The sequence below is a fragment of the Phaethon aethereus genome, assembly GCF_964289735.1.
Source record: "Phaethon aethereus genome assembly, chromosome: 4".
Taxonomy (NCBI): Eukaryota; Metazoa; Chordata; class Aves; order Phaethontiformes; family Phaethontidae; genus Phaethon; species Phaethon aethereus.
In genome coordinates this window covers 74,547,271-74,560,382 of record NC_138578.1, presented here as the reverse complement: position 1 = coordinate 74,560,382, position 13,112 = coordinate 74,547,271, and the positions used below count along the sequence as shown (strand labels likewise).

Here is a 13,112-nt window from a genome sequence, read left to right as displayed (position 1 = left end):
TGTATATGTACAGACACACGTTTTTATATATTTACATTTCCATTTGCATTTATATTTATTTAGTGTTTTACAGAGCCTCATTTGAAATGGGCGCTAACTGAAGTCTAAAATCTAATGTTAGGGACTTTATCTTGAATGCCATATGGATTGTTTCCATATCTTCATTGTTTTTCTTGTTGTTACGGTATTTGCTCTGTACACACCTGACTGTTTTCTCCCTTTATGGAAAGTTTCCTGCCGTACGCTGGAAATAATGAGTCACAGATGAATCGATTTGAGAAGGTTAAGGAGAGCAGCTCTGTGGGCTCATCAGCCTGACCCATGGGGCGATGGTTTTGGCGCGGTGCCCCGGGTATCGCAGGCGAGTGGGTTCTCAGCTGCAGCGATACAAACCAAACAGCATCTCCTCCCTACAGCAGAAGACGTTTCTCTCGCGGTAGGCATCCCCGAGGGTCTTAGCAGCGTGTAATCTGGTGACACCTGAACGTGAGAGTGGCTCTTTGGTCTTTGGCAGAGGGCTGCCGTGGGCAGGGACCATTCGACGCGCTGCGTGCTGAGGAGGTGGCTGGCTGCTTTGCTCCGGTTCTGCCTTCGTCTCTGGTTAGTCCGTTCCTGAGGTTAGGTGCAGTTCCTGTAAGCCAGCTGAGCACCAGTGGTTACGGCACCAGTGTGCATGAGTAAATAAAAAAGGTTACGCTTGCTGAAACTCCCTAAGATCTGTGCTGTTTATTTTTTCCACATTTTTATTATCTTCACATTTGAAGCTCTGTGCATCTGGATTCTGGATGCTGCGGAGTCAGACGTGAACACCTTAGGGTAAGGGATGGCCTCCCTGCTTGGTGCCTCGCTGCCTTTGGGATCGTTCCCAGCTCACCCAGGACTGTGCTGCTGGATGGCTCTGTCTGGAATGGCGTAAAAACAGACCAGTGCTGGAGATTCCTGCATCTCAACTGTCTTTCCCCAGGTTTGTTCCCCAACTGTCCCTCCATGCACCCTTCTTGCGCTGCTCATGGCCAAAAACTTCACAAGATGACACACAAACATCTGCAGCCAAGACCGTATTCTTCACCCATATGAAATCCCAAGTACCCAAAGCCCTGTGAAGTTTATAAGAATTCAGGATAAAAACTGAATCTTCAGTTTTCTGAGTAGTTTATTGCTGATGAGATACAACGTTTCTCAAAAAAAAAAAAAGTGGCATACTTAATTTTTACCAATTCTACAAAAAGCTGGATGAAAGCAGGCAGACTTTATTCTGGTTACAAATAGCTGAGTCACTGATCATTTAACATAATTTACAGATAAACACACCTCAAATTCTGCCTTTTCTCTATGGCCATTAATACCTGTTCAGACACCTCTCTGCTGAACCAACGCAGGGAGCACACATGTAGTACTTAGGGATTTTTAATGATTCATGTCTGTCTGAACCCTGAAATCACTGTTTGGTCGTTATTCAGACCTTACTAAGGGGTAATTCCCATTATATGCTGGTGCTTCTCTGGCAGCGGTTGCAAGTCCTAACTTTGATGTCTTTTCCTTTTGCTTTGTGTCAGCACTGTCCTATCAGTTGAAGTGGCTCCTGGTGTTGGTTCTTCTTCCTTTTTCTTATGTTGAGGAATGGGTTTGAGCTAAAAGCTTAGAGTTGTGACTCCCCAGAAAGACACTCTGCAACTCTTGCTTGTAGTTCAGTGCCTATGAACTACGGCAACCAGGAGCAGACACGCAGGCACAGAATGCATTCTTGCTTTTCTGTTTTCTTACTTTTAAGTATGGGAAAATGCTTTCCTACAACCTGCCTTGGTCACAAAAGGGTATGTTTCTTGTCCTGGAAGTGGATGGTTTTTATTCTGGAAATGGGTGGAAGATGGTATTTCTGCAGCTTCCTCCTCCCCTCGCTGTCCAGTCCTCGCTCTCCCACTCTCTTTCTGCAGAGCTTTTGGTAACTCTGAATGGAATAGCAGCTGATGGCTTTTTTTACTTTCTTTGCACAAATTCCGTAGCCTGGATGGTAAGAAGATGTCTACAAGCCGTTGTATAGGCATTACTAATTTGAAGCATGATGGCCAAAGTCAAGAATGAGGGTAGGAAGTGGAAGTCTATGCTCCAGCTTTGCCAGGTGTGCCCAGGCAGATCACACTGTCTCTACATCCTATTTCCATGTTTGAACTGCGTGAAAATAAGAAGGTCTATTCCACAAATCTATTCTGAAGCTTTATTTACTTCAAATCTTCAGGCAGAAAACAACACATAGAGGCAAAGACGTTTTTCCTGCTTTTTTGCTCTTTGCTGGATTTTGGGAAATTTGCCTTGTTCCTGCTGTTCCAAGCTTTGCCAACAGTAGGAAAGTTTTGTCCATAAACCTATATATGCATAATTGTACCAACAAGAGCTATTACTGCGATGGCAGACACAGCAGCGTGATAGCACAGCCAGTGGAAATCCCCTCCAACATTATAAACCATCAGGGCAAAATTGTGCTGGGGTAGCTCCGTTGCACCACTGGGCCCTACTGCCATGGTCTTGTTGGGTTAATAAAAAAAAATAAATCACATCCCTTCCATAGCTCTGCTGGTAAAACTTCAAAGGATAGCGCACAACTTAAGCAAGGACTATGGTATTCTTTCTGTTGTTGTGGCTCTCGGGATTTTGGGTGTGAAGAGGTGTGGTCCCTGATTGACAGGGCAAGGCTGGCAAAAGCCTCAAGCATAGACACAGTTGTACCAGCCAAACCTGTGGATTTCGGTTGTGGGGCAAGGTGGGGCTGAAATAGACTCCAGTGGTGAAATCTTAGTTTTAACAATACTCTCTGCATCCCTATTAGAAATGCTTCTGCAGTGCAGCTATCGCAGCCAAGGACTTACAAGACAGAGGTGGCTTTGCTCAGGTGGCTGTGGAAGGGAGCTTTTTGGTACGCAAAACGTTTTGTCAGAGTAATGTCTATTTTCTTTTTCATTTTCCCAGTCTGTTGCTGAAAGGCTGCTGTTGTAAGTCACGGCTGGGCAGGTAACCATCTGTTAATGAGTAATTTTTGTGTCTGATATTGGCATTGATCTGGTCCGTATTTTGCAATGTAATGTCATCTCCTGAGTGGGCTTGCTTGGAGCTCCTTTTTATTGCTATACTATGCTTTTAATTAGCTCCTGAAGGGAAAGAGACGGGAAATGCCGGGATGGTAAATCATCTCTGATTACAGGCAAGATTGGATCAACTTCTCTGGAGCTGCTCTTAAAAGCTTGCTGAGTACACCAACGACCATCTCCGAGGGTCAGGCACTTTGTAAACTCTTCACTCTCTGTGGTTTAGGGAGAGTATCTCACTACATGGCATTCCCATCTACCCACAAAGACATTAATGATTAACAACGATAACAACTCTGCTTGCTTCGAAAAGTAAAATACCCTAAAGTCAAGTAAATCGTAGTCCCTTGCGAAAGCTCGTTGCTGATTCACCCTCCCGCTCCAGCCCAGCCGTGGAAGTTTCCCTCTGCCAGGCAAAATCTTTGTCAGAGGAGAGCAAAGATGAAAGTCTGTGCTCCTTTCACTGTTGTCTTGGCTCTGACTCTGAGCAGTGACTGTGCAAGGATGGTAAGTCTGATTCTTCTATTTTGGAGTGGTGGATCACCTACGTGCTGGCTGGCAGGACAATTTTGCCTTGGGGTTGGATAAGTGAAGCCGCTGACCAGGCCGAAAGGAAGAGCGCTCCAAATGAAAAACAAGAGGGATTTGCTAGATGAAGGCTCACAGCAGTGCTGACTAAGCGGCGGGCCTGTAGGATAGCTGGTCCCATACATAGCTGCATTGAAAGAAATTGCTTACATCCATGCCCTGCTAGAGAGGAAGAATGGGAGGGGAGGAAGGACTACACAAATTGCAATACTTTGAAAATGCATCTCAGAAATGTGTTGACACAAGCAGGTACCTGCAGTAGCGTGGAAGGAGAAGTGCTACCCACCAGACTTTACTGCTACCTGGTAACTGAACATGCCAGCTTAGGTAACCATCTCCTCCTTTTCAGACCTCTCCCTGTCTTTGTGCCTTGCCCTTCAGTGTTTTCATCATGTGCTTTGTGTCTTTTTTGGGGTATGTCTGCAAGGCACCTACAGCACTGCTGAACGTGGCGATGATGGTTTGATGTTGCTAGTTTGCTTAAAGCCCACCACGGCCTGGCATCCACCGCGGACTAGCAGCGCAGCGAATAGCCCGAACCCTCAGTCGTGTGGCTTTATGATTAGCCCTGTTTCACTAGTTAGGTTACAACTAGCTCAGATATACTTAGGTGATGCTATAATCCTAACTATCCCAGTGAAGTAGTACGGAAGTATCTCCGTAGTTATTGCAGGTGGGAGCAGAGAGGAATATTCACGGTGTGTAGGAAAAGATCAGCCCTGGCTGAAGCCGTTGGAGACTGCTCAGTGCTGGCAGAGTCAGTGTAGAGCACAAAACCCATTTCTTCCTCAGAACTCTTCAAGCGCTCCCTATATATATCTTAGCAACAGCTTTGTCTTATCCCTGACTTGTTATGATGTCCCTTATCCAGTTCTATGTTCATGATGTGATGCTTCTTTGACTGCTTTTGTGATATTTTTATTTCGCTATAGTTCAGCTGTCAGCACCTTTGGTGGCAGCAGCACTCCTTTATGTATATTGCCATTTTTTATTATTTCCTGTGGCTTAAAATCAGCTCAGCCTAGTCCTCTTTGCTTGCTGGTCGGCAAACCCAAATAAAGTAGAGGTTGCTTTTTTAACTAATGCTCTGGGGGATACAGCTAAGTGGCAGGAAAAGTCAAATGCTGGGATATTACTTGTAACATGAACTGGCCCCAGTTCTTCCTGCCGAGAGAAATCGGAGATGTGTCCCTTGGCAGTAGAAGGATATAAAGGAGCAGCGCTTTGGCCTTTTTTATGCTGTGCTGTGTTTTCCTGGTTTAACAGGGACTTTTCACAAGCCAGTGTTTATCTGCCCTTTTTCACCAGACTGTTCCCCAGAAAAAATCACACACAAATAATGAGATCTTTGCAGAAGCACTGGGAGAAACACAATTTCAGGGCACCCTGGAAAGCACGTTTGTTTGTACAGGATGGTTCCCAGAGTGAATTTGTGTCTCCAATCCACATTCTTTTTTTCTCTTTGTAGCACTACAAATCTGGGGCAGGAAGAGGCTCAAAACATGGGTTCACTCGCCCACAAGGTACAAAGTCAAATCCAATAGTTTCATGACAGTAAGAATGATCTGCCTGTCTGTATCCATGCTGTGCAAGTCAGTAGTAAGCCTGTCTTTGTTTCAACATGAATAAGGATTATGGCATGGTTATGCCAATATTAATTCCTGTGTAGAGGGGAATTTGGGATTAGTTCAGGAATCTCAGCTAATTTTCTTTCAGACGCAGATAAATGGGAAGGTGCTGATGGGATTTTAGTTTGTCTGAGCTGGCGTGGCTTATATTCACTCACAACATGGTACGGCATGTGCAACTCCTTTTATTTTAATCAGAACTGCGTCTTCCCTGTGACTTTAAAGCACATAAACTCTTTATATACATAGGTTAAATTTCTACCACAGCCCTTGATCTCTCTGTGAGAGAAGGGTTTGAGCCCCATGCAATTTGCTGGGCTGCATTTGTTTTGATGGCACCTTCGGTTGTTTAATCAGACATCCTGGATGTGTGCGGGCATTGCAGACTTCCATTTTTAAAGCTTTTGTTGTTCAGTGCTTTTGCTGTTAAGGATTACATGAATCGGGCCATTAGTGGTGCCTTTATAGCTTAGAACAGTCTTTAATGACCTTTGGGATGCAATATGTCTCCTGAATGGATGTATTTTCACAATTCCCATAAATGCTTATAATGGCAGGTATCAGACAGAGAATGTAAATATCTGAACATTTGCTCTAATTAGTTCTGACAATGAAACCCAGGCTTGTAAAAGGGATAGCAGAAGGACTGGCAATAGGTGTTTCGCATTCACAGATAAGGGGACAGTTAGAGCAGATAGACTGACCACAATTCCAACTGGTTTGGAAGGGTTTGGACCACAAGGATGGGTTATTTTTTCCATAATAGAAAAAAATTGTGGATGAAAAGCTGGATATCGAATCATAGAATCTTTGGATTGGAAGGGACCTTTTAAGGTCATCTAGTCCAACCCCCCTTGCAATGAGCAGGGACATCTTCAACCAGACTAGGTTTACTGTATCCTGGGCTGCATCCAAAACAGCATGTCCAGCAGGTTGAGGGAGGGGATTCTGCCCCTCTGCTCCGCTCTGCTGAGACCCCCCTGCAGTGCTGCGTCCAGCTCTGGAGCCCTCAGCACAGGAAAGACATGGACCTGCTGGAGCAGGTCCAGAGGAGGCCACAGAAATCATCAGAGGGGTGGTACACCTCTCCTGTGAGGACAGGCTGAGAGAGTTGGGGTTGTTCAACCTGGAGAAGAGAAGGCTCCAGGGAGACCTTGTTGCAGCTTCCAGTACTTCCAGGGGGCTTATAAGAAAGATGGGGGCAGATCTTTTAGCAGGGCCTGTAGCGATAGGACAAGCGGTAATGGTTTTAAACTAAAAGAGGGTAGATTTAGACTAGGCCTAAGGAAGAAATGTTTCACAATGAGGGTGGTGAGACACTGGCACAGGCTGCCCAGAGAGGTGGTAGATGCCCCATCCCTGGAAACATCCCAGGTCAGGTTGGACGGGGCTCTGAGCAACCTGCTCTAATTGAAGATGTCCCTGCTCATTGCAGGGGGGTTGGACCAGATTTCCTTTGAATGTCCCTTCCAACACAAACTATTCTATGATTCTATGATTCTGTTATTCTATGATAATGCTGATAACCAGTCTCAGCAGCAATTTAAGATGATGAGTGTAGGCTTGTGAGGGTTAAGAGATATCACAACTGTGTGCAGGAGCCCCAGCCTTCATGGAAGGGGTAAGCTCAGGACAAGGAGCAGTCGTACATTGTCACTGAGAAATGGAAATGCACTGTGCTGCTTGGTTGTACGCCCCATTTCTCTCTTACCACAGTGGCTGGCTGCTCATTCACACTCCTGGCTCTCAGAAATGATTGCTTTTATTTTAATGGTTAAATAAGCTCTGAGAGCTTTTCATTGTCTTTTTTCTCTTCAGTCTTCTTCATTCTCAAGGCTCATCTTGAAGGATATTTTCTGTGAGACTCCCACTAGCCTTCCTAGACTCCCACCACCCTTCCTTAGACTCCCATCACTGATGTGGTAAACATAAAACTTTCCCTTTTCAGATGCTAGTCCCACCAATTTGTCCCACTTGTAAGGAATCTGCTTATCCCAAAGGGAAGGTGGCATCAAAATTATCTGTCTTCCCCCAACCTTTAAAACCTTCAAAACCTTCTTTCTCCTGACTGTTTCTATTTCAGTTTGTACTCTCTGGTGCCTTAATTGTTTTAAACAGATGTTACAATGTGATATGGAACCTTGAAAGGATACTACTTCAGAAATCAATTTAATATACTATTACAATACTACATAATTAGAAATTATAATCACAATTAATGAATATAATTGGCATTTGCTGTACCAGAAATTGCAATATATTTTGCGCTGAAATGATCTGGGATCTTTATTCTATTGCAGAGCTCATTAATCTTTGTTGATTCAGTCATTATGTAGGATTTTAAGCCTCTTCTCGTGCCCTAGAAGTTGCAGAGACACAGAGTTCAAAGTACAGTTGAAAAACTCGAAGATACCCAGCTTCATAATTTCATATAATAACATATAATACATATACCTGTGGGTTGGATTTCAGCTGCATGATGAGGTTTTTATTCTTGTATTTCAGTGTTTACTGAGGATGGATATTTATGCAAATTTCCCTTCCGGTACGGTGGAAGGTTTTATCACTCGTGTTTATCAAATCTATTTTCCCGAAAGAAATGGTAAGTTAACGTTGCTCATAAATGCAGACAGAGTTCAAATGAAAATCCTTTTAGTGCTTTAACCTTGTTTTTAGAATAATTAACTTCAGCTTGATGTTGGGCCTAAGGAGAGCCGTGCAGTTCTCCTTATAGTCATGGCCCTGAGGTCAAGACTCGTGCTCAGAGGGGAGGGAGCCCAGGTGCGGGGTCTCCAGGGCCACAGAAAGCTCAAGAACTGCAGAAATCTTTCCTCCTTGGCCTTCATATTGGAATTGCAACTTATACGACTGGCAAGAGCTTGTACAGAAAGGGCAGGACTGATGAAACGACCTGATAGAAACCCTCTGCTGAGGGAGAAAGAAGAGGTACAGACACCTGTAAGAGATGACACTTGGTTAAGGAATTGTTTGATTTGTGTGAGCCACACTTGTGCTGCAGCAGAGTCCATCTGATTTTTGAGGAACATTGGTTTTTCCCCTCCCATGTCTCTAATTTCTATCCAGTTTGGCACCAGGCCCCTTTTGGACAGTGCAGTACTAAGAGGTGAGGTATTACTCCTGCTTGTTGGCTAATGATTTGTTCTACTAGTGTGTTTAAGGCCAGGTCTCCTTATTTTGGGCAAAGGTTATTTTACGTATTCAGAAGTTTTTAAAAGTAGTCATTATTCATTTAGGGGCAGTCAGGTGGGAAGCCTACTGCAACAAGCACTGAATAAACACGACTAACTTTGCAGACAAACCTATCTAATGGGCATATATTAACAGATATCAAAGGCAACAAAGCAGGGAATATATAGGTACCGGTAATGTGAAAATATATGCACAGATGAGCTATGTGAAAGGCACAGACTTGCATGTTTTCAGGGTGGAGATAATATTTTATAGAGTTTATTTTGCTCATCCATGCAGGGCAGAACTCTCATTTTTTATACTGGTCTAATTTTTTCATGGTCTGTGTCATCTTTCTGATGACACATCTGTTTTAAGTGTAAGTGCTGGTGTAATGTAAATAGTACAACACATAGCTTCTTGCACAAATAGACATAGAGCTTCAAGCTAGGAGACCGCTTCTGAATTTCCCCAACATCCATAGATACAATCCAGATAAGGAAAGCCTCAAGGAAACAAGAATTTGAGAATATCTTAACTAAAGGAAGGGAACTGGAATAATTTTCCAGTTTGAACTCTGTCTTTGATGAACTGTAGCCCCAAAGAGTTTACTTTTGGGCCCACTTAATTTCATGCAATGCTTAAGATGGATCTTGTTAATATATGACACTCTGTGTATTTGGTTTTAGCCAGTTAGGCCACAGAAATGGAAAAAAAGTGGAAAAACCCGTGAATGGATGGGATCCAAGGTTAGAACACACTTTAGAGCTGACCTTGGACAACTTGCTGTTATGCTTCTGATTTTTAAAAAGCCATTTACAAGTGGGGAGATGAGGAGGAGGACAGCTGGAGCGGTTTGGTTTTGACAGACCATTTCAACCCATGGCTGACCTTCTGGCCAGTGTTTACTCTTCTTTCATAAGCTAAAAGCAACATAACATGTGACTTCAGGCACAGAGATGCTGGGAAAAGAGCCCTGAATGGCAGTTGGGAAACCTGCTCTGTGCATTTCGTGTGACTTGGCACTAGCCCATGCTGGACGGGTACTGAATAACTGATCCCAGGGGACCTGGCAGGCAGCAGGTGAGGGCAAGGCTTGTGTCCTTCCCGCTCCTGCCTGCCTGCTAGTAAGGACGGGATGATGGGAGGCTGGATGCAACCTGCCTTTTGGGGGGCAAATGCCAGGAGACCAGACCAGGAGAGTGCTGGATTATGCACCTAATGAGTCCATGTCCTTAGTTCTCAAGTCATATTGCAAGGCAGGACTACAGGTAGGACTCTATAGTGTGAGCCAAAGCCTGTTCCAACTGGCCTTAATTTTATTATATGTTTTCTCATACTACATATGATACTCATATTGTGTGCTAGCCCATCATATTAAGTTCAATAAAAAGATAGTCCTCCTGCAGAAAGCATTTAAGATCAGTCTCTATCTTAATACAAAACTGGGTATCTCATTTATGAAAGCTACTGTGTTGATTCAAAGGGCTAAATGAGGAAAGAAATCAGACATGACCTTGTCCATTCGTAACGTTAAATGTTTCAACATAAATCAGAGTCCTGACCACAGAAACCTCTCTATACTTACTCTGAGAGCAACAAACAAGTTGTATCTTTATAAATATTTATCAAAAACACAGGAAAGAAGACAAAATAATTGCAGTAGTCAAATAACAAACTTTCTTTAACAGGATCCTGTATTGCATTTTGCTTTAATTATAATCTGTTTTCATAGATAAAGTCCTATTTAGGGGCCTCTTACCAGGTACTGAAGGTGTCGTGTGAACGTCTTTTGTGTTGAAGAGAAAAAATTAACTGGAACTGTAGCTAAAGTTCATTGGTACCTCCAGAAACACAAAACAGTGTAGGGACAGACAAAATGGGGCTGCAGTGAACACCTGTGAGAACAAATGACTTGCAGCCAAGCAGCCAGCACCCTGCCCCTCTGTCCCATGGTGGGATGGGTTCCATCAAGACCCTGCTCAAGAGGAATGGCGGGAGAAGATTTTGGCTGAGATTTTGGCTGTGATTTGGAAGGTGTTGACTCATACCCTGGAGAAGCCTTATCTTGTGCTTGAGTGCTGGCTGTGTGGGTCCCCGTTGTGCCAGATTGCAAGAGTGGACTTAGGTCTGCACAGGAGGGGCATGATCTCACCATCTTCTGCGGAAACAGGAAGATTTGGTACTTTGGCCACAGACTGAAAACAGTGCAAAGGAGGGCTTTTTGGCCAGCCAGATTACAAGCTGGAGAGTTTATGCCAGTCCTGGAAAGGAGAAGGACATGTGGGGTGAGCCAGGAGACACCAAGCATCAGGCTCTGGATTTTTCTGGTGTCGATGGTGGTTGCTCTGGTGTTGTCAGGAGAAGTCTGGCCATCTCTCATGGTCAGAACAACACCTAAAAAGGTGTGAGGGAACCTCCAGGCCTCGAGCAAGCTGAGAGCAGCAAGTGTGATGTCAGAGCTCTTTCATTCCACCAGTTTGGCTCTGGCCCGAGGCTTTGCTTGCTCTCCAAACTGTCCTATTATTAAGGCCCCCAGTGCTTCTGATGGGTAAAATAGTCCCCTTTCCATTTATCCTGCCAACCAGTTAGGCCTCATCTGCGATACACCATCTTGTCCATCCATTCCCATGTTGTTTATCAAGCATGGGTTTAAAACGTTGTTTAAATCAGTTCCTAGTAGTGGACTTCTCTGGTATAATTAATTCAGTATCCGTGTCTTTAAGTTTTCACTTTTTTATTAACAATTATGTGTGACAGGCTGATGTAAAGACATTTGTTATCTCATAAATTTAGAGAGTGGGACCGTTTACAAGTAGCACAAAGAAATAATAAGCCCGTTTGGTTGCTGTGGCTACTGGGGGTAACAACCCATGAGGCCAAAATGTCATCAGATTTTTGGTAAGCCTCCCAGCAAAGAAGAGATTTTAAAAAGAAAAGGAGAGAGACTAGTGAAGTAGCTTTGAAGATGCTCTGAGCTTCTCCCAAACAGTGAGAGGTACGTGGCAGAACATGTAAAAGGATTATGTGAATGTGCAAGAAGCCTGGCATTGAGGAGTCAGCCTGGCATCACAGGGGAGGACCAACCTTTTTGTCATCCCTGTGAGGCAATAGGGAAGGAGGGGACTCGTGAAGAGCATTGGGTGGGAGGACCAGTGGGTTGTGGAAAGCTGCTGGAAGAAGCTTCTGTCAGGATCTCTGATGACAAAAAACATTTAAGAAGGGAAAAATTGAATTCTCCATTTGCTTAGAACTTGGCTGCTACTGGACAGACTCCAGAGAATATTAATTTGCATATAGATTGTTTTCATCCCCCTAATGATCAGTTTGCCTGAATCCTTTAGACATATACGGGGCCTTTTCCATTTGCCTCTCCCATGCTGCTCAGCGTAACATCACTCTGCTGAATCAATAATTAAGTCAGTCAGAAAAGTTTGGATTCTTCTTCCCCATCATGGCTGGCACAGACAAAGTGTTCAATCAGAGATGGTTTTGCCAACAATGACACAAGCAGTACACCACCGAGAACCACTTTTAACTTACTCCTCACCTCAATCCTCAGATTTAATAGACCATCCTTTAAAAAAGCACGATCCACTTCCCACCAAAGGAGCACAGAGAAACTTCCATTAACTCCCAGTAGAGTCGCATGAGCCTTAATGCCTGTGAGAAAACAGCCTCTTTAAGAACATGTCAAGTTAATCTGCACTAGACTACCCAGCACCTTTTTTTTTGTGCACCTTATATAATTGAGGTCACCAAACTTAATATGTGTGGCCTATTCAGATGCTCCATAGGAATGAAAGCATTTTAAATACCACATAGCATCTAATTAAAAAGAAAAGTAGGGCAGTTAAAATGGTAGACATGCTCTACAATAAAATTTCAATCTAGCTTGTGACATCCTAGGGTGAAAAAATATTTGATAACACAACTGCTTAAAGTATGATCAAAACACACATAATAAAAATAGATTATCAATCAATCAGGGCTGTTAAATAAGGCAAACTCCTATTTCTTCCAAGGCCATGTAGCCACTCATCTTCCTGTGTAGTGGACGCTGATATTTATTATGCTGCATTAGGACTGGTTAGGGAGGATGTTTTCATGGATGGTGCGTTGGGACACAAGGTGGGCCTCCAAGGTTCAACCTCAGTTCAGTCACACACTCCCTGTGTGGCCTCAGGGAAGCCTGTAAGTCCACCTCTGCAAATGGAGACTAGCAGCTTAATGCTCCTTGGAGTGCTGTGAGTCTTGGAGATAACAGACTGAGGGCAAGGGAAACACGTGGATAAAAGTGTGGTCAAAGTTTGTCTCGGTAGGATTCCCATGGGCGGCGTGGCGTGCAGGAGTCAGCCTGCTGCTCTGCAAAAAGGAGAGTTTTTATCCACGCATTTGGAAATCACCCCTGTGTCAGTTATTTCCTCATTTCATCTGGCAAGTCAAAAAATAGAAATACTTTAAAGGAACCGAGTGTAAAATATGTTTGCCACTGTAGCCAGGAAATGTCCCTCGGTGGACTGTCTCCTGCCTCCACAGATTATTAAAGTAACTGACAGGCACAAAAAATGGGTTAGGTCCTGTTTTGCTTGTTTTGTAATGAATAAAGGACACATAATTTATTTGC

The 13,112-nt window shown here is 43.8% G+C and overlaps 1 protein-coding gene across 1 annotated transcript in view; it reads left to right on the top strand.

Moving 5' to 3' along the window:
* Positions 1-3,521: 3,521 nt before the first annotated feature.
* Positions 3,522-13,112, top strand: part of HGFAC (HGF activator) — a gene marked incomplete at both ends in the record, with an annotated part of 45,976 nt that continues 36,385 nt past the window's right edge. The window contains 3 exons of the mRNA XM_081998922.1: positions 3,522-3,587; positions 5,137-5,191; positions 7,802-7,898. Of these exons, the coding sequence (XP_081855048.1) occupies positions 3,522-3,587; positions 5,137-5,191; positions 7,802-7,898 (218 nt within the window). The remainder of the gene's footprint in view (positions 3,588-5,136; positions 5,192-7,801; positions 7,899-13,112) is intronic.